The following is a 23,357-nucleotide window of genomic DNA, read 5'->3' on the forward strand; positions in this document are numbered from 1 at the left end:
GTTATCCCCTTGCAAAATAGTGAAAACAAACGAACTATCAATTCAGTAAAACAGGTATTTTCTTCCTTTGCAAGAGAAATATCTTGCTAACATGTTCCATGCAAATTGATTCAGATTGTATTTTTTGGCGTTTAAACTACTATATTGTTTCGATGATATGATTGTTTGTTGATTGACGGTGAAATTAAATCTCATTGTGTTACTGAACGTATAACTACATATTTTTAACAATTGTATTGTTGGCTCGCTCTTCTTAATTTTTTGTGTCTAACGCTGTGTGCTAATTTTTGGTCGTTTTATCTTAAGTCTATTCTACTTTTTATGAAAATTGAACAAATGTATTGTTTTCTCCTAATTCAGCCTTTGGCTGCGATGGAAAATGTTTTTAAATAAACCATAAATAATAACATCATTACAAATCATGAACGAAATTTCAATTTAATACGTATTGCATTTTTTGAGTTTTTACCCGAACTTGTTTTTGTTCAGCAATGAGGCGTCAGTGTTGAAGCGTCGTCAGTGTTGCAACGTTGGAGACCACTATTTATATTGTGGCGCGCCCTCTATAGACCGCTTGCAGACGTTGGAAGAACATTATCGTAGCCGTTTAGGGTATCAGTCATCTTAGGCTAGGCCTAGCCTAGCCTTAATGAGAGTACGCGCACTTCCAAAAATATTGACAATACTCACAATTAATTCTCCAAGGTGTTTGATACACACGTCACATTAAACCTTATTCCTTCATATTTTATTTCTATTCAATTTTTTTCGAGGTTAACTAATGGCTTTTGGGAGAAAATTTCATCCAAAGATGATCACCCTGAAAGTGATGGGGTTGAAGCCCATCGCAAAAAGCCAAATAGAACAACTTTAGGGCCTAGTTTCACCCCAATTTCACAGAAATATGAGCTCGCAGTGATCCTATTCGCGCCCCCCCCCCTTTTTTTTTTTTTTACATATCCTCAAAGTTCATGGCCTTCAAATGATCTAACGGTGGAGAATTTGAGGGCATGCTGATTTGGCCGGCGTCGGGCCTAACTTAAGCACCCTCTTCGGCACAAGAGTCCGCACTAAAGCCTAAACAATGGCACAAGTAACAGTCGCTCAACTAAAAGATCATGGAAACATAATTAAGCACAATGAGGACACTAGGCTGGCCATCCGGCTCCTGGTTAAGATGGGGGAAAAAAACACATTTTATTGAAAGACAGTTTTAAAGTTGTGTGGAATTTAATAATTTACCACGGTCGTGTACTTTAAAAAGATACATGTTTCAGTAAACAGTCGTTGGATTAACTGTTAAGACAAATCTGGTTTCTCGACGTGTACCTTCTAAATCAGACAGGGCATTGACGTGGTACCCACGCGTGCCTAAACGCCATATTGGAGATCGGAGAAGTCACTGTCATTTGATGTTGACTTCCGTTCGAGTGTAAGCGTAAGGTCTCTTCGATGTTTAAGTTGATGAATGGATTCTTAAACCGAATCTTCCACTCCAGTGTCTAACGAAGTAAGAATCATCTTGTATCGTTAATCTTAGTTAGGTTAGACACAATAATCCTGCGTTCTCTCTGAATCATGTCAGGCCTTGTTGTTTTCGAAATGGACGTTTTTGTGGATGACGAACCATTCCAAATCCAATTTCCATGGCATTGTACAATTTTAATACGCCTACACAAACCTATGGGGGCAGTGAATGGCGATCGTGTAGTGTAGGGCCCCTGTTTAGTTTCGATCAAATTAATATAGTCAAGGGTGTTTTTTAATTTTTACTAAAAAATGACATTTTCAAACTAAAGCAGACTTCTCTCAATATACTGACACCTTTTAAAATAATTTTTGAACAGTTTCTTGGGGTAGAAATTACGATTTTCCTATGCGGTTTACGGTTGGTGCCGTGCGATTCAGCATGTTCAGTGCGGCTTGCCCGTTCGTGGTACATCGCGGTGATCGCCATCTTTATTTTCGTGTTTAACGAATCTGAAATGCTCTGCAATTAAATGTAGGATTCGATTTAAAACAAGGCAGTGGATATTTTGCCGGAGACGGCAAACCTTCAGTAAACGTTAGATTGCCGGATATGCACTGAACATGCGCAGTTACTTGTTTTTTGTACTTAAACATTTTCCGGTGACAAATTTTAGTCTGGCTCCATGCCAATATTATCGTTGTATTTTTGTATTAACAAGATGGGAATCAGACCATTTTATAATTTCGGACTTTATTTCCCTTTAAAAAAAATCCTCCAGAGCCACAAATCTGAAAAAGAAAAAGTAATACTCTGCAATAAAATGTTTGAGACATATAAAAAATAATAAAAGAAGAATATTCTTATTTATTTGGAGATTGAAAAAAAAACCTTAAAATTGTGGCGGGGGTCAGGATTCGAACTCCGGACATCCCACTCACTAGAGCTATTGCTTAACCACTGCACCGATTGTGCTACACAACTTTGGGGGGAATTTAATACATGTTATAATTCAGCCCTATCTTAAAGAGTACAGCGCCCTCTGTTGATATGGATTGCCACCGGCAAACCTTTAGTAAACGTTAGTTTGCCGGTGTTAACTCCGGCAAAATATACACTGCCTTAAAACAATTAAAGAAGACAATTCTTATTTTTGAGGGGGAACACAAAAAAGAAAAAATTTCAAAAACCTTTCTTTGCGAGGCGGGTGCGCTATCCACTAGGCCACATGTTTGCTCAACGAGAAACGGTGATTTAATATCTTACAAAAGTTACATGGTGTAGGCCTACTTGTATGTATACACACATTTCTGTGCCATCAGGGGGAAGCGTAAATTCACCAATTGCACCCATCATACAGGTATGGGGCGGGATAACGTAGGCCATTGAAAACATTTATTCATAAATTTTTGCTCACCAGTTTTTATCGGTTGCGATGAGTCACCATTCAACACTCCAGACTCAAGAACTAGACAAGGCAATGTAAGAAGCTCCCGGACTCATGCTCTAGTGTTTCAGAGGTAACAGTGGCGTGGGTTCGAGCCCGCCGGGTGGACACTTGTGCCCTTGAGCAAGGCACTTAACCATTATTGCTTCGTCCTTCGGATGGGACGTAAAGCCGTAGGTCCCGTGTGTTGTGTAATCCAATGCACGTAACAGAACCCAGTGACACTTAGCACTAAGAGAAGGGGTTTGCCCCGGTGTTTCTGATCTCCTGTGTAAACTCCCACGCAGAGTATTTAGGAGATGAACCAACCAAGAACCAATATTAAGGATTTCCGCTCCCACCCACAGAAACAATGAGAAACTAGAAAGGTGTTTGTGGACAAACACAAGCTGTTTCGGATGTTTGAGATGACTCTGTGACATGATGAACACATGATGACGTCACTTAAATCACATCTATAACACATACCGGTTTATGTACATATCAAGTTACAACAAAACTTGTTCTTTAGATATAGGCCTCAGAAAAATGCACCTCTAATAAATGTGACATCACATGACATGTGATATCATGATGTTGAGGTTGTTTAAATTTTCATCTAAACACATCCCGGTATGGGTACATACCAAGTTACAACCAAATCGGATCCAAGGTTCTTGAGATATAGGCATTAGAAAAATGCCCCATTAATGTGACGTCACATGATACTTGGTGACGTCATGATCACTTCAATTTTCATCTGTAACACATCCCTGTCTATGTGCATACCAAGTTTCAACCCAATCGGACTTGTACTCCCGAAGCAGCTAATGACATTAATTATCTGTACTTATTTAACAGGTGCTTGTCTGATTGATCATGGAAGAGACCGAGAATCTTGACTGGCTCAAGGAGCTCCTAGAAGAAACCCAACTGCAACAGTTCTTCAGCAGCATCCACGAGAACCTCCACTTGTCACGTCTGGAGCATTTTGATTACGTCAAGAGTGATGATCTAGAAAAGATTGGAATGGGTCGTCCAGCCGTGCGGCGCCTGATGGATGCGGTCAAACGTCGACGAAGACGCACTTTCCTGGGAAGGGTAAGCCATGCATTACGTGCAGCAGTGTACAGTTATGTACACCATGTACAAGTAACCCTCGCTGGTTACATAATAATAATGCGTATTTATAGAGCGCACGTATCCACCAGTATTGGTGCTCAAGGCGCTACATCATTATTACCCTGCTCATTGGGCCAATGAAACATTCCAAAGACAATCTCAGCTCCCTGGGGAGTATACAGCTACATGCTACCATTTTTGGCGTAAAGCAGCTAAAATCAACCACAATAACCATCTCTGCCCTCACAGGTGCCCATTTACTCCTGAGTGGGGAGAAACAATGAGTGACAAAGTGCCTTGCCCAAGGGCACACGCACCACAACCCCAGACGGGAGTCAGGTTGGCGTAGCGGTACTTTCCTCGCCTTCCACCGCTGTGATCCGGGTTCGAACCCCACCTGGGCCAATATGGGGATTGGGTTTTCAGTCCCTGCCTGATTCCGTGGGTTTTCCTCAGAATACTCTTCTGGGCTTTTCCTCCCACCTCTAAAACTGTAATTTCTTCACTCTGTCTTCTCTTTACTGGGACCCATTAGAGATCAGTGGATTCCACTGAATGGGCTACCCAGTTAAAATAAGAAATATATAAAAAAAAAAATACTTGTGCACAGAGCCCTATAAATGAATGACATCGTTTGTAACAGACTCTCAAATAGATGTGAACAAACATCTTTGCTTGAAGTTTGTAATAGATGTGTACTGGTTTTTACTCAAAGGTGTTAAACCGCAAAGAAGGCAACACTCCAGCTGCCAAACTGAAAGTGACGACGAAGCCATTGGCCCCAGAATCTCAGACAGCCAGCAGTACTCTCAAGCATAGCCTGACGTGTCTGATTGGTGAAACAGAGCTCACACTGCACGAGAAACTGGGAGACGGGTCCTTCGGAGTGGTTCGTAGAGGCCTATGGACCACACCAGGGCACAGACAGGTAGGATTGGGAAATAAATGTGTCCATGTATGCCCTACAAATGTTATTAGTTATCCCACAAGTGTGAGCAGAAGACAAAATGTAGTGTGCCTGTGTCCCACATGCCACGAGGCATATGAAACACATACACACCACATTTTTCGTGTTCCACGAGCGAGTGGGATAACGAATTTATCTTCAAGAAAACTTGACACACAGTTACGACGAAACACGCACCCTGTTCACGAACTTTTCAGCGGTTATCCTGTTCACGTTCGTGTACCAGGAAAGGCGCGCGCATCTTAGAATCACGCGATGCGAGATGTGCGATATGGACCGTGGTATATGGTATTTTATCTTCGAACAAACTTGAATCCTCGATCCTGATTGGTCGATCCATGGCAACAACAGTGTGATATTATACCTAATAGCGTAGTTGATATCGCACTATGCGTATCACTTGTATTACAAGATGCGCGCCATTCCTTCTGCACGCACGTATAATCGTATAACCATTGAAAAATGTTTGTACCGTGTGCGTGTTCCATCTTAACTGTGCGAAATTTTTGCCTTCGGCCTCGTGGTTTGTGGGACACACTGTTGTTGCCATAGATCGACCAATCAGGATTGAGGATTCAAGTTTCCTTGAAGACAGTGCTTGATATTTCAGGTTTTGCCGAACATGGCGAACCAAATTATTACCTCGACTCCCATTAGGCCAAAAAAAAGTCTCCGGTTTCTGGTATGGAGCTTGCCCAAAAAGTGGTGCGGCGACGCGGCTTTTTAAACTTTTTTTAAAATTTCTTTTTTCCTTCAAATGTCGGCTGATGACTGCAAATGGTGCCCGACTAAATTTAGTGCAAAATATTTTGGCGCCCAGAGAGGTCACATAAAGCTTATACTCGATTGTAACCTCATCTAAAAACACTTTAAAAATTGTGCAGCAGCAGGATTCCAGTCAAACCAGTGAGTTTGGCATTTTTGAGACATCATCTTACATTGAAAAAAAATGTATTAACAACTTTTGAGTCGATTCTACATCTAGTTGTTATTTCTTTCAGTTAACTTCACAGAGGTTTTTCGTTCATTATTGATATTCTTATTCACAGATTGATGTTGCCGTGAAGTGTCTGAGAAGCGACGCCGTGCGTCAAGCGGGTTTCTTTGAAGACTTTATCAAGGAGATCAACTCCATGCATTTGTTAGATCACACCAACTTGATTCGTCTGTACGGCGTCGTTATCGGTACCCCGCTCATGATGGTGAGTTCTGGGATATTTCAAATCCTTTTTAACCAGTTCGCGTCAGAGGACGTGATAACACGCACTGGCTGTTTTTGTGCACAGGCACGGCTGACGGGTTAAGACGTCAAGATTGCCTTGCCTCGCCTCCGGGTGACGTCTAAACATGCTAATCCCTCGTGCCTTTTGTACGCACAAAGTCTGTTAAATCTGTGGAGGCGGACTGTGTGTTGGTCTTGAATTGGCCGTTGTGCACGGCCTACTGTTGTACAATTTACGCTCCAGTGCACACCCCAAAGTATTAAATCATATGAAGTTCCGGCAAGAAATATCATACAAATACTGCTGAAATGACTCTTGCGAATCAGTATTTGTGGCGTTTGGCTGTAAATCAAAAGTTGGCTGGAAAATTCAAAATTTTTGGAAAAAAAAATAATCCCTCTTTGGAATTTGAGTGGTGTTATTATTGTAAACGAACAAAATGCATGAAAAGGAAATGATCCTATAGGCTATGCCTTTAAGGCGTGCGTGACATGAGCCTGAATTTTCTGACTGTAAATTTGAACGCTCATCGTTACGATAACAATGAGCGTTTGCGTTACAGTCCATAGCAGTTACAGCAATCAAATGTTTTTTTTCTATTTCTTTGTGAACAACAGGTGACTGAACTAGCTCCGCTTGGCGCACTAGTTGACCAGCTACGAAACAACCCAGACAATTTCTTGATCGCTATGCTGTGCGAGTACACCATTCAGATCGCCAGCGGTATGGAATACTTGGAGTCAAAACACTTCCTGCACCGAGATTTGGCTGCTAGGAATATCTTGCTGTGTTCAAATGATAAGGTACTCACGAATAAAGGATCATTGCAATGTAATTTCTTTAATTCCTCGAAAATGCACCTTTGTGTCCCCTTTTAACCTTATTTTCAATTTTCTTTTTGCCATTTTCAAGGGTATTTTGGTGTCTTTTTGGTTTTTATGCTAATGCAAATTTCCATATTCATGAGCAAGTGTGATGTCATTTCATGCCGAAACCTTTATGTTACAGCTATTGCAGCACAAAAAGTTACCAGAGTTTTGGATATTTTGCCCTTGTAAATGTTTTATTTCTTTGATGATCCTTTGTTGTGTCAGTACATGGCATTAAGCCAATTAGCAAACTTTTCTTACAAATGTTCACATTTGAACAGAAAACCCCTAAACTAAACAGTGTCTTCCTAAAATGACATCACAGCAACAGTGCCCCCAGTTGTCAGGAAAAGCATGGACAATTTTTAAATGTTAAAAGAAGTGCACTTTTGAATAAAATTAACCAAAAAGGAATGTCAAATAGTTTTCATACATTTTAGAGGATAATAAAGTTGCACAAATGTGTTCTTAAGAAAAGTCATTTCGTGAACACTTACAACAAAACTGTTTTACTTTCTTAACGTTCAATAAGGAAATTGACTGGAGCGGGGTTTGAACCTGCGACCTCCGGATTACCGTTCCAGTGCTCTACCAACTGAGCTATTCAGCCCTATGTTGACGGCTTCACATTTTGGCTTCTGACTAGCGCCTCTTGAACAAAGACAATGACACCATACTGAACCGCCAATATATACCTAGATGTATGCAAATCAGTCTTTTGTGTACTCAAATTGGACATTAATCTTGGCTGTGATTGGTTAAGACTCTAAGGGGCGGGCTTAATGGGTTGATCTTTTGTCCAATCACACGCCTTAATACTCTGCTTTTCATTCATCCAGATTAAGATCGGTGACTTTGGGCTGATGAGGGCGTTGCCGGTAACTGAGACGTACTATGTCATGACGGAGCACAAGAAGGTTCCTTATGCATGGTGAGTAGGCCAGGCACGACCAAAATATCCAGTGTGCCATAAAAAAAGTCATACAGTGCTTGGAATATTGGCTCTGCGCACAAGTACCCCCTCAATGTTGGGAAAGGGAGAGTTGGGGGAGACAACTGGGAGAGCCATTCGAACGCATTGCCGACAACGCCTGACGCTCATGCGAAGACTCGATAACCTTTTTTGCATTTTTTTTAATAAATGGAAACGATTTAAATCCCAGAACAGCTAATAAAAATTGGCAAAGACAAACTCAATCTACGCCCACGTACAATTTAATTTTTTTATCATTACTGCTCCTGCACTGAATTGATGTTTTCAATTTCATACACAAAAAAAAATGTCACAAGTTGTGGTAAGTCCGCCATCTTTGTTCTTGACGTTCTTCATCTACTCCCCAATATTCAGTGGGGAGTGGAAATCTTGTTCGCAAACAACGTTTGCGTGTTGGTTCTCAAAACTCTGTTCTTGTATTCATTCAACGTGAGAACAAGGTTTTCCAATACTCAACATTCTAAACAAATATTGACTGCTTTGAGTGGTGTAGTAAAACTAGCGCCCTGGATCACCGAGGGAAGCTAGTTTTACTACACCACTCGAAGCAGTCAATATTTGTTTTATAACACCTCTTTCACAGATTCTGCTTGATTTTAAGTAATTTATTGTCTCGCCTGAACTTTGTTCAGGAAAGAGACTATGCAATCGCTATGTCTGTCCGTGTGCGGGTATGAATGTATGTACATGTATGTATGTCTGTATGTGGTATTTTGGTTAAAGTTTCGTAAAATTGGTCTTATTTCTAAAGTTGAAGTCCCATTCGAACCAAACTTGGATCATAGATGCAACATGGCAACCTTCATATGATACTGATGTCAAAGGTCACAAACCAAGGTCAAAGGTCATCTGAAGTCCAGTTGTAAAATAGGCTGAACATGTACAAATTGGTCTCATTTCAAAAGTTGAAGTCGAATTGGAACCAAACGTGGGTCATAGGTGCAACGTGGCAACCTTCATATGAAAATGATGTCAGAGGTCACATACCAAGGTCAAAAGTCATCTGAAGTCCAGTTGTAAAATAGGTTGAACATGTAAAAAGTGGCCTCATTTGAAAAGTTGAAGCCCAATTGCAACCAAACTTGGGTCATAGGTGCAACATGGCAACCCTCATATGATAATGAAGTCAAAGGTCACATACCAAGGTCAAAGGTCATCTGAGTGAAGTTGTAAAACAGGCTGATAATTAATGTAAAATTTCCAGTCTCATTCGAAAAGTTGAAGTCAAATAAGCCTCTGTACTTATGACGCCACAGTTTGTTTCCGTGTGTGCTTTCCTATGGTGCTCAGTGGACCGTGGGCCCTCACTGGCTCCATAGGAAAGTGTACACGTAAACCAAGTGTGACGTCATCAGTACAGAGGCTTATTGGAATCACACTTGGGTCATAGATGTAACATGCCAACCTCCATAATGATGTCAAGGTCACATACCAAGGTCAAAGGTCATATGAGGTCAAGTTGTATAATAGGCGGAACATGTAAAATTGGTCTCATTTGAAAAGTTGAAGTCCAGTTGGAACCAAACTTCGGTCATAGATGCAACATGGGAACCTTCAAATGATAATGATGTCAAAGGTCACAACAAAGGTTAAAGTTCACTCTTGACAGATAATGGCAAAAGCAGGCGAGACACATGGTTCAAGAATCTTGTTCGAAATACAATTTAAATGTACTTCAATTTGAATACAAAATCAGTTGGATATTTACATGCAATTTTCCAAACTACCCCTTCACGAAATGTTTGAACCCAACTCTTTATTGCTAGCGCTTGAAGCAATATGCGCAATGTGCACACCCGTATGTGCATTTTCACACAATACCGGTTCTTATTCGTATAGTACTTTGGTTGCTACGGGTATCGTACTTTGGATGCTATGGGTATGGTACTTTTGTTGCTACTGGTATAGTACTTTTGGCTGTGCACAGCAAGATAACAAAAATAGTGAATGCCATGTGACTCGCTCTCAGCCAATCAAGATACAGAATTTGTGGGTGAGGTGTTATGATAAACCCTATATTCTACTCTAGTTTGGTTTCAATTTTTACTCGCCCAGTAAGCTTAATAACTAAAAATTAACACTAAACATTTTATAATTTGTTGCTGCAGGTGTGCGCCAGAGAGTTTAAAAACCAGACATTTCTCACATGCCAGTGATGTTTGGATGTTTGGCGTGACGCTGTGGGAGATTTTTACCTTCGGTGAGGAGCCGTGGCTTGGCTACAATGGAGCACAGGTAAAGGCATTTTCGTCCCATCCTTTTTGATCTATTGCAAGCCGCACGCACGCTAAGACGCGCAGCAGCCCGGCGCGATACAATCTTTGTGCTATTTAAGACCACAAAACTTGCCTTTTAAGTAGATGCAGTTGCCTTGAGGATTTCTTTTGCATTGTTTTAAGAACTAACAATATTAATTTTCATTATTGTCATTATTTTGACTCTTAAACTTTTGTTAGATTATCAATTAAACTGAAAAAGAGTACTTGATAACATACTATTTTTTACTTTTGTTTGTTCAAATAGTTTTGTCCGCGAATCGAATGACAAAGATCTACTTGGATGTTATATAAAACATTATGAAGGTTTTACATTCGTGTAATGGTGAGAATACTTTCATTCATTGAAGGATGGAATGTTCCAATTCAACTTACATTCAGTCTTTCACCTCATGAAATTGTTCTTACCATTGCACTCATTATTTGCATACTTTCTCAGTGAGTACATATATTACTGGCAACATTTTACTTCCAGTTACACCTCATTTTAAAATCTGCTACTCAAACAGTTGCGATCTTGGGATTTGCGTACAGGACGCCGCCACTTTGACAACTAGTTTTTGATGACATTACCATTCCACTTGGGGTCGGCACATTCGCTGGTCCAAATATACTGAAATTTGTATCCTTGTGGAGATATTTCTTTGTTCTCGTGTAGTGAAGTTTTCGAGTTTGAAAGAACAGTTTCAAAATGCTCTTATTTTAACCAGAATTAATTTCCTTGGCTGAAATTCGGACTTAATATCCCTTTTCTCAAACTCTATCATTTGCGACCGATCAACATACCTTGGAAATTCCTAGTTTTTGAGTAAAATCCATTTATCTATTTTGTGAAAACCTTATTCGTATTCATCTATAAAAATTGCCCTGTGGAGATGTATACAATCTTTTGTTCCCTATTGTGTGCATGTCTCCAGAGGGCACGGTGTATCAGATCTCGCTTACGAACACAAACATGTACTCTTGACTGTGTGTTTATAAAAATCACGAAGGTAATGGACGACACCCAATAATAAATTCATAAAATAACGTCTTGTTTGTTTAAATTTGCCGTAGATTCTTCACAAGATTGACAAAGATGGCGAACGCCTGCCTAAGCCGGAGCGTAGCCCATCGTCCATCTATGAACTCATGGAGCAATGCTGGCACCAATCACCGACCATCAGACCAAACTTCACAACGCTGAAACAAAGGCTCATTCAGGTAATTGTAAATGTTTAACCCTAACGCCCTAGGCATTTTTGCTAGGATGTAGCCTCAATCCTGCCAAATCCTCCAATTGGCCTCATAGAAAAATAGCATATAGCCTCAATGCTGCGAATTCCTCCATTATTTCTTAAATATGGTCTGTGGAGGGCTGACCACTGCCTGAATCCTGCAAAATCCTGCGGCAGTGACTGTCAATATGTTGAGGCTTGGCCAGTGACATCCTGGAGCAGTACGGAGGATTTCAAGCATAATCCAGGCCTATATTTATGCACGGCTGAGCAAAAACAACACAAGGTCCAGCCCAAGACCTTGGAAAAACAAAAGTGCATCCTACGAAATCAGTAATGCACTTTTGCCATGTAACCTCAATCCTCCAAATTCCTCCACTTTGGCAAAGAGGATTTTGAAGGATTCAGGGCAGTTAGGGTTAATGCATTGATTGTGTCAGAATTACACATGTGGAAGTCATCAAAGTCTGACGATTTTAGTTTGAAACTTCCATTCCTTGGAAAACAATTGCAACGCTGCTTTTTGCAACTTATGTATATGGCATGATGTTTTTATGTTTCATGCCTCTGCCACTTTATGTGAAGAATTAAATTAGTTTATTTGCTTCGAGTAAGGTTTGTGGGCAATACCAGCGTTATGAATAGGAATATGCACCAAAACCGGGTACCCGAGTAACTGACCATTGATACATATCAGAAACCGGTTCCAGATTATGGGATCGGGTACCCATAACCAACTTTACAAATTGTCGTGTCCGTGCAACAAGGTCGTATCTCCGAAAATGGCGTGTGATGTCATGTAGGTGAAACGCGAGTATTCAATGTCAAAAGGTCGTATCTCACTTAAAATAACCGGGATGTACACAAAAAGTCAACGGACGTCGCGAAGGGCAAGATGCAACCTTGTTACATTGAGCGTATTTGCGCGAGATGCGACTTTGTTATAGACTCGAAATGCAATCTTGTTGCACTGACGCAACAAAATTAATTAGCAACTCTTCAGACAATGAAAAAGAAAGGTTTCCAATTTTCAAAATGAAAACAAGGCTACATTGCGAAATAAAATGTATTCCACGTTTTAATGTGATGCTTGCGAAAGTTGTAGTTTACACGGTAAAGCCATAAAGCCCACCGCACGCACTATTTCTGGTTCAGTAGTTATTATCGTGTGGACCTTTATGATCAATCTTTAACAGGTACCCATGTTCATTGCAATCGGTTACCTAGTTCCCTTACTACCTGGGAATTGTTCAGCCTTGGTGGAGGTTTGCGCTCTCTGAGTGCCTTCTAGTTTTCACTGTGTTTAATTAGCCTTATGAGCTCCGTGCGCCAACGAAAGAGGGCGCCCTTTTACCTATCAACGACTTCCCATTGGCGGGACATTTAGCTGGTTGACGCGTACTGTTCCTTATGTGTGATGCACGTACACCAGGGGATTTGTACTATGTACATGTGTACACGCAGTGGTACGGCCGCGCGTCGCGGCAAAATTGCAGTCAGGCAAGATGGCGTCGGTCGGTCACCCCCAACTTTACTTAGTTTGCCAGTGAGGGGGTACTTGTGAACGGAGCGGATATGAACAGTGATTAACATTCCAAAGTTTCTTTTTCAATTTTTATAAAACCTATAGATTCGTCCAACCGATTTGAAAGCGCAGCAGCAAACAAATGCTGATCAGCCAGACAAGGTTCAGATGGAAGTTGGAGATGTTATAACCGTCATGGATGGAAGGTGCGAAAATTGGATTTTTGTGCTTAAAATTGATAGTTTAACTGCTGTGATGTGGGATATGGCATTTTTAATCCGAGGGGGTTAAAAACGGCATATCCCACATCACAGCAGTCAATAATTGTTTTGTTATATCGTGCCATTAAGTCAAAAAGACAAAGAACTGTAACTTACTGTGTGAGAAATAATAAATCAGTGCAGTGAAAAGTTTTGATGATTGCGAGCTTTTCTGCCAGACATGAGGCTAAGCAGCTGCACTTCTCAGTCACGAGGCGCACAGGCAGGCCCTACACGCGTGCAACACAGAGGTACTTTATATGCAACGCAGTGTATATGAGGTAATTTATATGCAACGCAGTGTATATGAGGTAATTTATATGCAACGCAGTGTATATGTAATTTATATGCAACATGGTGTATATGAGGTAATTTATATGCAACGCAGTGTATATGAGGTAATTTATATGCAACGCAGTGTATATGAGGTAATTTATATGCAACGCAGTGTATATGAGGTAATTTATATGCAACGCAGTGTATATGAGGTAATTTATTTGCAACGCAGTGTATATGAGGTACTTTATATGCAACGCAGTGTATATGAGGTAATTTATATGCAACGCAGTGTATATGAGGTAATGTATATGCAACGCAGTGTATATGAGGTACTTTATATGCAACGCAGTGTATATGAGGTAATTTATATGCAACGCAGTGTATATGAGGTAATTTATATGCAACGCAGTGTATATGAGGTAATTTATATGCAACGCAGTGTATATGAGGTAATTTATATGCAACGCAGTGTATATGAGGTAATTTATATGCAACGCAGTGTATATGAGGTAATTTATTTGCAACGCAGTGTATATGAGGTACTTTATATGCAACGCAGTGTATATGAGGTAATTTATATGCAACGCAGTGTATATGAGGTAATTTATATGCAACGCAGTGTATATGAGGTCCTTTATATGCAACGCAGTGTATATGAGGTAATTTATATGCAACGCAGTGTATATGAGGTCCTTTATATGCAACGCAGTGTATATGAGGTAATTTATATGCAACGCAGTGTATATGAGGTACTTTATATGCAACGCATTGTATATGAGGTCCTTTATATGCAACGCAGTGTATATGAGGTACTTTATATGCAACGCAGTGTATATGAGGTAATTTATATGCAACGCAGTGTATATGAGGTCCTTTATATGCAACGCAGTGTATATGAGGTAATTTATATGCAACGCAGTGTATATGAGGTAATTTATATGCAACATGGTGTATTTGAAGTAAACTGGTATTTTTATAGACAGGACGCGTGGCTGTTTTAGACCAATGAAATTACATTATCCAAGACACGGTTTAACCATATAGTTTGCCGTTCACATTTATGTCATATTTTCCTTGGTCACAGATACATGTGATTATAGGAGATTGCATTTTACTCGAGTTAATAGGTCGAGATCGAGTCTAACCCTCAAGTCACGTGCGTCGAGTCTGAGTCTGAGTCCCGAGTGGTTCAAGTTCGGTTTTTAGTCACTCGGCCTGAGTCCGAGACTCGAGTCGCGTTGTTCAAGTCTGACATCGAGTCTCGAGTCACTTGGTCTGAGTCCAAGTCGCAAGTTTCTTGTTTGAATTTAAAGGGAAAATACAACATTTGCAAACATCAAAAAATAAAACTACCAAATCATTTTGAAATACCTTGCTGGACTGTTAGTGAATGACAGTGTAAAGCATCCTGTAAAATCATGGCACCTGGTATACTGTCATTTTCAAGAAAAGTGCTATTTTTGTATCAATTTCCAACGCTGATCGGCCGATCAGCGTTGGAAAAAACTGGCTTTTTTTCAAATACTGGCCCCAATTGACCATCGCACTTATTTGCAATCGATTACACACCTATGAACGGGTACAAGCCAGCTAGACTGGTTCCCTGACCTTACAATTCCCCAATGTATGTAAACTGCTCTGTTTCTTCTTCAATGGAGTCAGAGAACCAGACTACAGGAAAATGATTGTTTTTCTTGGTTTTTATAGCATTTTTGAACCCAAAACCTCAAAAAAGTCAGTGTAACTATATTTGCTATATATTTCCAACCCCCCAATTCCATCCATTTCTGAAAATTACAGCAAAAGCAAATGATGTATATTCCCTTTAAAGGATAAGTGTATCCCTAAATCAACAAACTTTATCAGCTTACATTGGACATCTTCCAGTACCCTTGGGGAGCTAGCATTGACTATCCAACCTCAAACCATGCTATAATTGTATAATATTTCACAGACCGGAGAATACTTGGTGGTGGGGTCAGAACAGGCGGACCAAGCAGCTCGGGTATTTCCAACGGAGATACGTGATACCACTCTCTGGATCCCTGAAACAAAATGACATCAGTCTGCCCTTGACAGACAGTATGATTCACACCGGCCATGCTGGAGTAGACGGTGGGGAGACGTGGGGTCATCCTGATGTCATCGACGAGTAAGTCTTACTTCACAAGATATTGGGAGGGGGGGGGGGAGAATTGACCTATTGCCGTTTGCGAGTTAGCCACGCCCCTTAGACAACCCTATGGAATTTTTGTACACTAAGTTTTGTTTGTCTCGGATTTTGCACGTTCTGCGTCCATTTGTGTTTCATGTAATTGGACAAGATTTCACAAGTTGCGTTGACGCGATTCTAGCGCGATTCTACCGCGATAGGTCAGTAGGAAAGCTGTGTTATTTTTTCCTTAATTTTAGTAATTTATTAAATTTACGCAAATCTGAGGCGTTCTGGCAAAATGAGACAGAACTGGGCAGATGTCAAAATGAGGGTTTGCAGGTATTAGGACAGAGGATCAAATTCTCCTTACGAAACTGTTTGTTGCATTTCAATTCGAAATTCCATTTATTGCCTTGTCAATAAAAAGGAAAAAATACTGAGAAAAAGGCCTTTAAAGTTTTGAGCTTTGTAGTTATGAAAATGAAATATGCTAATTGTTTTTCCTTAGAAATATTTTTATTCCACGATTTTAATATTGTTTCTTTAATAAAACATGTGTTGTAGACATATCTAAGATTACAAATATCAATAAATCTGATATTTCTTTTTTGGCATAACAGTTTCTCCAACTGTGCCAAGTTCTATCTCATTTTGCCAAAACTCCTCACAAATAAGACTTGTGCCAGCATTTGGCTGGATAGCTCAGTTGGTAGAGCACCGATACGGTATTCCAGCGGTTGCAGGTTCAGTCCCTACTCCAGTCAATTTCACAGTTCAACTTAAAAAATAGTCAGTTTGCCTTTTTGGTTTTCTTGATTATTTGTAAAAAAAAAAAAATTTAATTTAAAAAAAGACATATCCTCTCTGAGTGATCCCCGTTTGCTGTTTCCCAGGTTTGCAGCATTGCTAATGTTGCTAGCATCGTGACTTTGGGCGTGATCCCTGGCTACATGGCATACAGGTTTATGGCTTCTGACTAGCGTCCCTTGAACAAAGACATTGACAGATTGGGAACTGCCAACATAGGGCTGGATAGCTCAGTTGGTAGAGCACCGGAACGGCAATCCGGAGGTCACAGGTTCAAACCCTGCTCCATGCAATGTCTTTATTCTAATAATTACCAAACTTTTTCTTGGAGCACCATCTTTAAATTACAGTTGACTACATTATTGGATACTTTGCAGGGTGTACCGTATCCCAATGGAACCCATCGATCAGTTTGGCGAAGGCCCCGAATTCAGCGATTCCAAACCAGCACTTCTACTCTCAGACAGATCAAAAAGTAAGTTGAAAGAGTTTTTCTGAGTGGAATTGGATTTTTGGCATTTAAATTGGTTCCCAAATCAAATACCAATAAGCATATAACTTCCTAATACACTTTTATGAAACATTACACAGCTTACGCAGCTTACGCCATGCGTAAGATTTACGCAACAAGTTTGTGGCATAGCTGCACAATAAACTTACGATCAATTTCACGAAACTTCGCGTAGCTGCGCAACATAAATAATTTAAACATCTTGGACGAGGATAATAACATGCTTTAACAAAAGTTGTTTGTGTATGATTTCTGTTTGGTTAAAAAATGGTCGTCGAATCACCTTCGCTCACCATTTTGGAAAAATTTTGTCTAACTATCTTCGGAATTGAGCGGCAAGTCTTAAAACTTCTGTCAGGGGTAAAATAGCATTTCATTTATGTCGAAAACTAAGTTGAGTTTCTTGTATCAACTTTGACATGTTGGCCAATTATGGGCCTTACGATGATTACGATTTCAGTTGGTAAAATAGTCGTTTTTCAGGCAGTAAGCCATAACTTACGCCACCTAGTTTGGTTGTGTATGTTACACCAAAATTTATAGCGTAAGATGCGGACTTACGCATTTGGAAACTTTTGTGAAATGCATCACAGATGAAATGCCGCACAACTGAAATGTTACGTAAAGCCCGGTTCATACTTCACGCAAAAGCAATTGCAAAGCAAAATTCATGTTGTCAATGATGGTGGATGCGCTCCGAACGTATTGTTGACGTCACGAATTTCGCTTCGCTTTCGCGTGAAGTAAGAACCGTGCTTTACTTATGCAATTAAATGTAGCAGAAGTGAAGTTATGCAATGCATCAAGTTTTCGTGAAAGTTGCTGCAGTTGTGATAACTATGCACTTTGATTTTTGTTTTTGGTCATTAGGCAGCAGCAGAGACAAAGACTCGTCAGCCAAACGGGACAAGGCTACCAGATCATCAAGTCGCAGCATGCAGCTCCCCCAAGCAAAGCAGACCAAAAATCAAGAAGGTGAAATTAGGGCTGGTTCCTCCGTATTCTATGTCCGAGCCTCACCGGACGCCGACAGAACACAGAAAGATACCGAGCTATTAATTGATTTCTCAGATGCTAGCAGCGGTAGCGCAGGTACCAGTCGCGGCGTCATTGAGAGCAGTTCGCAATCATTGGCATTGCTTGATATGTCCCTACCAAGTTTCGCGTCAGCCGGTGCGCTGCAGCAGATACCAACACCGTTGAACCCGGTACCCACCAGCGAGCTCGCCTCAGGCGACTTATTCAAAACAACAACTACCACAACATCAAAACAAGAGTCTGTGTCTAAATTCAACGAGGAATACGGTAGACCTGTCAAAAAGACCAATCCGTTTGAGAGTTACAGGTCACACGGGTCGGACCCGAGCAGTAGGCACATTGGCCAGCACCTTTATGATGATGTGGCCGTCGATCCTGTCAGAGAAATAACAAAAAGCAACTCTGACCAAGTTACATCAAGTAGACCTTCCCTTGACAAAAGCAAACAGCAGAGGTTTAAACTCGCACAGACTGATGTAACTTCCCAGGGTACCGGTGCCGCGGCGTCATTTGGTAGGGGTCCGCATCTGTATGATCCTGTGCCTGCTGAAATAAGCCAAACCCCGGTTGTGAGTAAACCCGAAAACTGGGTCCATTTTTATGACGAAGTTCCCAAAGAAAACGATGAGTGTAAAAGCAAAGCCGGGCATGAAGTACCCCAAATGATCAGCCCCATGAGCAGTGCCTTTCGGAAACCAGTCCAACCTGTGCATCACTACTCTCCCGTTGCGGAAGAGGCGTCAATCCCCGGAAATGGCACCAAACAATTTTCTGCCACTATCACTTTTGAGAAAAAACTATCAAAGCAAGAGATTTCATTGAGTCGTCAGGATGACAGTAGTCAGTTTCAAACCGATACTCAGATCTCAAAGCTTTCTCATCAAAAGGATGTTACAAATAGCTCAGATAGAGCCCCACTTATCCGCAACGAGCATGGCGGAGTGAAAGACGACCCTAAACAAGGGAAACTAGTTGGAAAGGTTCTGAAATCAGAGGATCATTTAATGTTACTGAACTTCCCTTCAAAGGGAAAGCAAGACGAAGGTGATTTTGATAGCGACATTGAAAAACCCGTCTTGCCACCGCGTGCGCCTGCCACAGGGCAACAGCTCGTCGGCAAAAGAGCAGGCCGTAAATTAGATCGAACCGAAAGAAAATCGGATCCCTTACTCTTAAACCTCAAATCCAAGCATGAATGGGTAAGACAGAAAAGCCAGGAGGAGTCGCTAAGCTGCCCAATCTTTTCGAGTGACAGTAAGCAGTCCAAAGATTTCAAGCCGCCCCTCCCGCCCAGAAAACTGACCCCGGATTTGTCAGATCACGCCCGTCACTTTTCCGCACCGGGCGAAGAGGGCAAGTCCAAGATCTACCCGATCATGAGAGACGGGGTCAAGTTGAGCCATACTCACTATTTCCTCTTGCCTCCCAAACCGTCTGGTATTTTCCAACCCCCTGATGACACAAGTAGCCCTCCGAGTTCCCCTTGTTCCAATGAACCGCCGGTGTCCCCTTCCTTTGGCATCCGAGCACCCACAACGGCCCACATCCGCCCTATCATGCGCGACGGCAGACAGGCCAGCGACACGCATTATGTCGTAACTCCCGGGCGTAACACAGTCTTCACAGACTCCCTCGAGTCCTGTAACCCACCTCTCAGCGACCGAGAATTCAAGAGAACTCAGTCACTTTCAAGACACCAACCAACTCCTAGATCCGTCGCGAACAAGACAACCTTGTCGCAGAACGCGTTAGATCTGTCAACTCTCAATCCCATCTTACCTCAAACAAGCTCCAAGACTGTCCATTATACTCGCACCGGCAATACTCACCACGAGTACTCAAATCGCCCGGAGTACTCAACGCGCCCCGACCACTTAAAGCGCCCGACGGAAGACTCCGATTTAATGGCCTCCGAGACGAAATCGTCGGCTCTTGAGAAAATCCGTCGCGTCCAGTCTGAAGTACATGGCGTGACCATGGAGGAGTGTCGTAACGCGCTCATTGGCAACGCCTGGAGCGTAGACGCTACTATCCACGAACTTAAAATCGAGCAATTATTCCAGTTAGGGAACGTGACGCGCGATCGTTGCGAGTCGTTGCTTTCGTCGCTGGACTGGAATTTGCAATTAGCCAGTTCGGTTTTATTAGATCAGTCGTAAATGTATCCTTCTACATGCTTCCTAATGCTTCTACATGCTAAGTAATTCAGTGATATTTGCTGTAGGACAATCAATATTTATTCCTAGAACTATTTTTTTAAAAAGTCAACATAATAAATGCTGGGGTTGTTAAACTGAAAGAGAGATTTAACTTAAGTATTTTCGCTTCATGCAGTTTAATCGTCAAGCTTGTGCTGTCTTTTATACAAAGTCATCTGTTTCTTAAATTCTTCAGATTGTCTATTTAACAAACGTTTACTGTAGCCATTAAAAATTCTCATCAAAAATCCTATAGCGAGTTGTTATGATATCGAATACCTTTCTCCATGTCACTATAAACAGGATACCATTTCTGCATTGAGTTAAAGTAGGGCCTATAAATGTGCTGTATTAGGTGAAATAATAGATGCAGTAAGAAAAGTGCTTCTGATGTGATAAGTAGTGATAAAACTGTCCAGCAGAGTCGTGAAAGCCTGCCTAGGGATCATATCCAATGGAGTTTTGGTTGAGTAACTTGAGTCAAGTCCGAGTCTCAAGTGACTTAGTTTGAGTTCGAGTCTTGAGTCACATGGTTTGAGCCAAGTCGTGAGTCACTTGATTCGAGTCCGAGTCTGAGTCACCATTCACTTGGGGTTCTTGTCCACTAGAGTTGAAGTCGAGTCACTTGAGTCGAGTCTGAGTCTCGAATGACTTGAGTCAATTTTGAGTCACGAGTCACTTACATTGGGTTGGAGGTGAGTCACGAGTCACTTGGTTTGAGTTCACGTCTGAGTCACTAGTCATTTAAGGTTCTTGGCCACTAGAGTTGGAGTTGAGTCAAGTCCGAGTCTCAAGTTCCTTGGGTTGAGTTTGAGTCTTGACTTGCATGGTTTGAGCCAATTCACGAGTCACTTGGTCTGAGTCATGAGTCACTTAAAGTTCTTGTCCACTAGAATTGTAGTTGAGTCACTTGAGTCAAGTCTGAGTCTTAAATGACTAGGGTTGAGTTTGAGTCTTGAGTGACATGGCTTGAGCCGAGAGACATGAGTCACTAGGTTTGGGTCCAAATCTGAGTCATGAGTCACTTGATTTGAGTATGACTCCGAGTTCGAGTCTGGTTCGAGTCTGAGTCTAAGTCACGAGTCATTTGGTTTGAGTTCTAGATACGGGTCACCTCATTTGAGGCTGAGTCATGAGTCACTTTTTTTTACTCCGAGTCTGAGTCATGAGCAACCTGGTTTGAGTCTGAGTCACTTGGTTTTGAGTCCGAATTACGAGTCATTTGGTTTGAGACTGAGTCTGAGTCACAAGTCATTTGGTTTGAGTCCGAGTCTGTCTCATGAGTCACTTGGTTTGAAACTGAGTCTGAGTCACGAGTCACGTGATTTGTGTCAAGAGTGATTAGGTTTGAGTTTGAGTCCAAGTTGCGAGTAACTCGCTTCGAGTCTTAGTCACTAGTCACTTGGTTTGTGTCTGAATCCGAGTCACGAGTCACTTGATTCGAGTACAAGTCATGACTCCAATTCAGAGTTTTTTCTTTCTTGTTAAATAAATATCAGTGCAATAGCTACTTTCATCTGAAAAAAAAAAACGTAGGCTTGCTTTTAGTTTTTGTATTTTTTTTTATGCATGTATACATTTATTGTATAAAATTAAGTTTTATTTTGATGCATGCCTTGGAAAACAAGTTGTTTGTTTATGTAAAACGAGGCTTCGCCTCACCCGCTATGCAGGCCTGCTTCGCTGGCGCGCTCTGCATGCACCTTTTGACCAGCACGGCACGCAGTTGCAGGTGGCAGTTTCGAATATCTGAATATTCGGTCAAACGCAGTTTCAAGTACGTGTAATCGAATACTAAATTATTCGAAATGGACAGCCCTACAAAAATATTCAACTTCAAATTGTCATGTAACTTCTAGTCTAATGACATTACCATTTTTAAAAATTCTTAACCAGTTCGCGTCGGAGGATGTGAAAACGCGCACTGGCTGTTTTTATACACAGGCACGGCTGACGGGTTAAGACGTCAAGATTGCCTCGACTCGCTCCGGGTGACGTCTAAACACGCAAATCCCTCGTACCTTTTGTACACACTCGCAAAGTCCGTGAAATCTGTAGAGGCGGACCGTGTGTTGATCTTGAATTTCTTGCTGTGCATGGCCTATCGTTGTACAATTTACGCTCCAGTGCACACCCCGGAGTATTGAAAAATAAGGTTTCGGCAAGAAATATCGTACAAATACTGTTGAAATGACTTTTGCAAATCAGTATTTGTGGCGTTTGGCTATATATCAGAAATTGGCTGGAAATTGTTGCCTTTTGCGAAAATTGAAATTTTCGGCAAAAAATAATCCCGGCGCGAAGTGGTTAAGTAAGTTGATATTGTAACATACAGCTGACTGTTACAGTTATATTTGAGATACTTCAACACGCATGCCTGTTACTTTTTAGGTTGGTTTTTTTAGCTTTGTATTATTATTTTTTATTAATAGATTTTGTATTAGTTTGTTATAATTACATTTTATATGTTATACTCAGTTATTGTTGCTTTACTGATGACTCTGGAATTACTTGTCACGCAACTCTCCATCTGTAAATTAAAAGAAACGTTTCATAAATTAAGTTCTGCCAGAGCACAAGATATGATCAGGGTATTGTATAGATAGTGTAAATTGAAAAATAATGTAATTTTTTTGTTTTGTTTTGTTCATTTTTTTGGGGGAGTGGAATGTCATGTGAAATATTCAATGATCCCACAATGTCACAAAAATGAACACATTTTTCTATAGGGGATAATGTTCATGACAAGTTTCATGTTTCTCCCTACTTAAAATAAGTTTACAAGGATTTGAATTGAGGCTCTTTTTTGCATGTAAAATTTTAACCTTCATTCATAAATACCTCAGACAGTTTAGCTATTCCTATTGGTCGAGAGCCCATCATGTGGCCGTTCTTAAACAGATGATAAAGACAAGGCTAGCTGGTCTTAAACACTTTTCCAGTGTCACAATAAAATGTGGACTCCTCAAAATCCAGTGCCTCTTACCGTTTCATTGGTTGAATGTTTACAATCCTCACGAAG

General features: G+C 41.0%; 1 protein-coding gene across 1 annotated transcript; it reads left to right on the forward strand.

Moving 5' to 3' along the window:
• The first annotated feature begins 1,367 nt into the window (after positions 1 to 1,367).
• Positions 1,368 to 23,273, forward strand: LOC119731944 (activated CDC42 kinase 1-like). Its single transcript, XM_038205253.1, has 12 exons — positions 1,368 to 1,510; positions 3,756 to 3,995; positions 4,732 to 4,944; positions 6,033 to 6,185; positions 6,824 to 7,009; positions 7,915 to 8,006; positions 10,178 to 10,304; positions 11,402 to 11,548; positions 13,193 to 13,293; positions 15,581 to 15,778; positions 16,966 to 17,063; positions 17,970 to 23,273. The coding sequence occupies exons 2-12, from the start codon at positions 3,774 to 3,776 to the stop codon at positions 20,294 to 20,296; spliced, it is 3,864 nt and encodes a 1,287-aa protein (XP_038061181.1). The 5' UTR covers positions 1,368 to 1,510; positions 3,756 to 3,773; the 3' UTR covers positions 20,297 to 23,273.
• The last annotated feature ends 84 nt before the right edge of the window (positions 23,274 to 23,357 follow it).

This window comes from Patiria miniata, unplaced genomic scaffold (genome assembly GCF_015706575.1).
Source record: "Patiria miniata isolate m_02_andy unplaced genomic scaffold, ASM1570657v1 HiC_scaffold_24, whole genome shotgun sequence".
Classification (NCBI taxonomy): Eukaryota; Metazoa; Echinodermata; class Asteroidea; order Valvatida; family Asterinidae; genus Patiria; species Patiria miniata.

What these genes read in the sequence shown, in the direction of transcription:
- LOC119731944 (XM_038205253.1), top strand. Translation starts at nt 3,774, where the DNA reads ATGGAAGAGACCGAGAATCTTGACTGGCTCAAGGAGCTCCTAGAAGAA. An exon ending in GACGCACTTTCCTGGGAAGG is followed by an intron (nt 3,996 to 4,731) that starts GTAAGCCATGCA and finishes TTTTACTCAAAG; the next exon opens with GTGTTAAACCGCAAAGAAGG. An exon ending in TGAAACAAAGGCTCATTCAG is followed by an intron (nt 11,549 to 13,192) that starts GTAATTGTAAAT and finishes TAAAACCTATAG; the next exon opens with ATTCGTCCAACCGATTTGAA.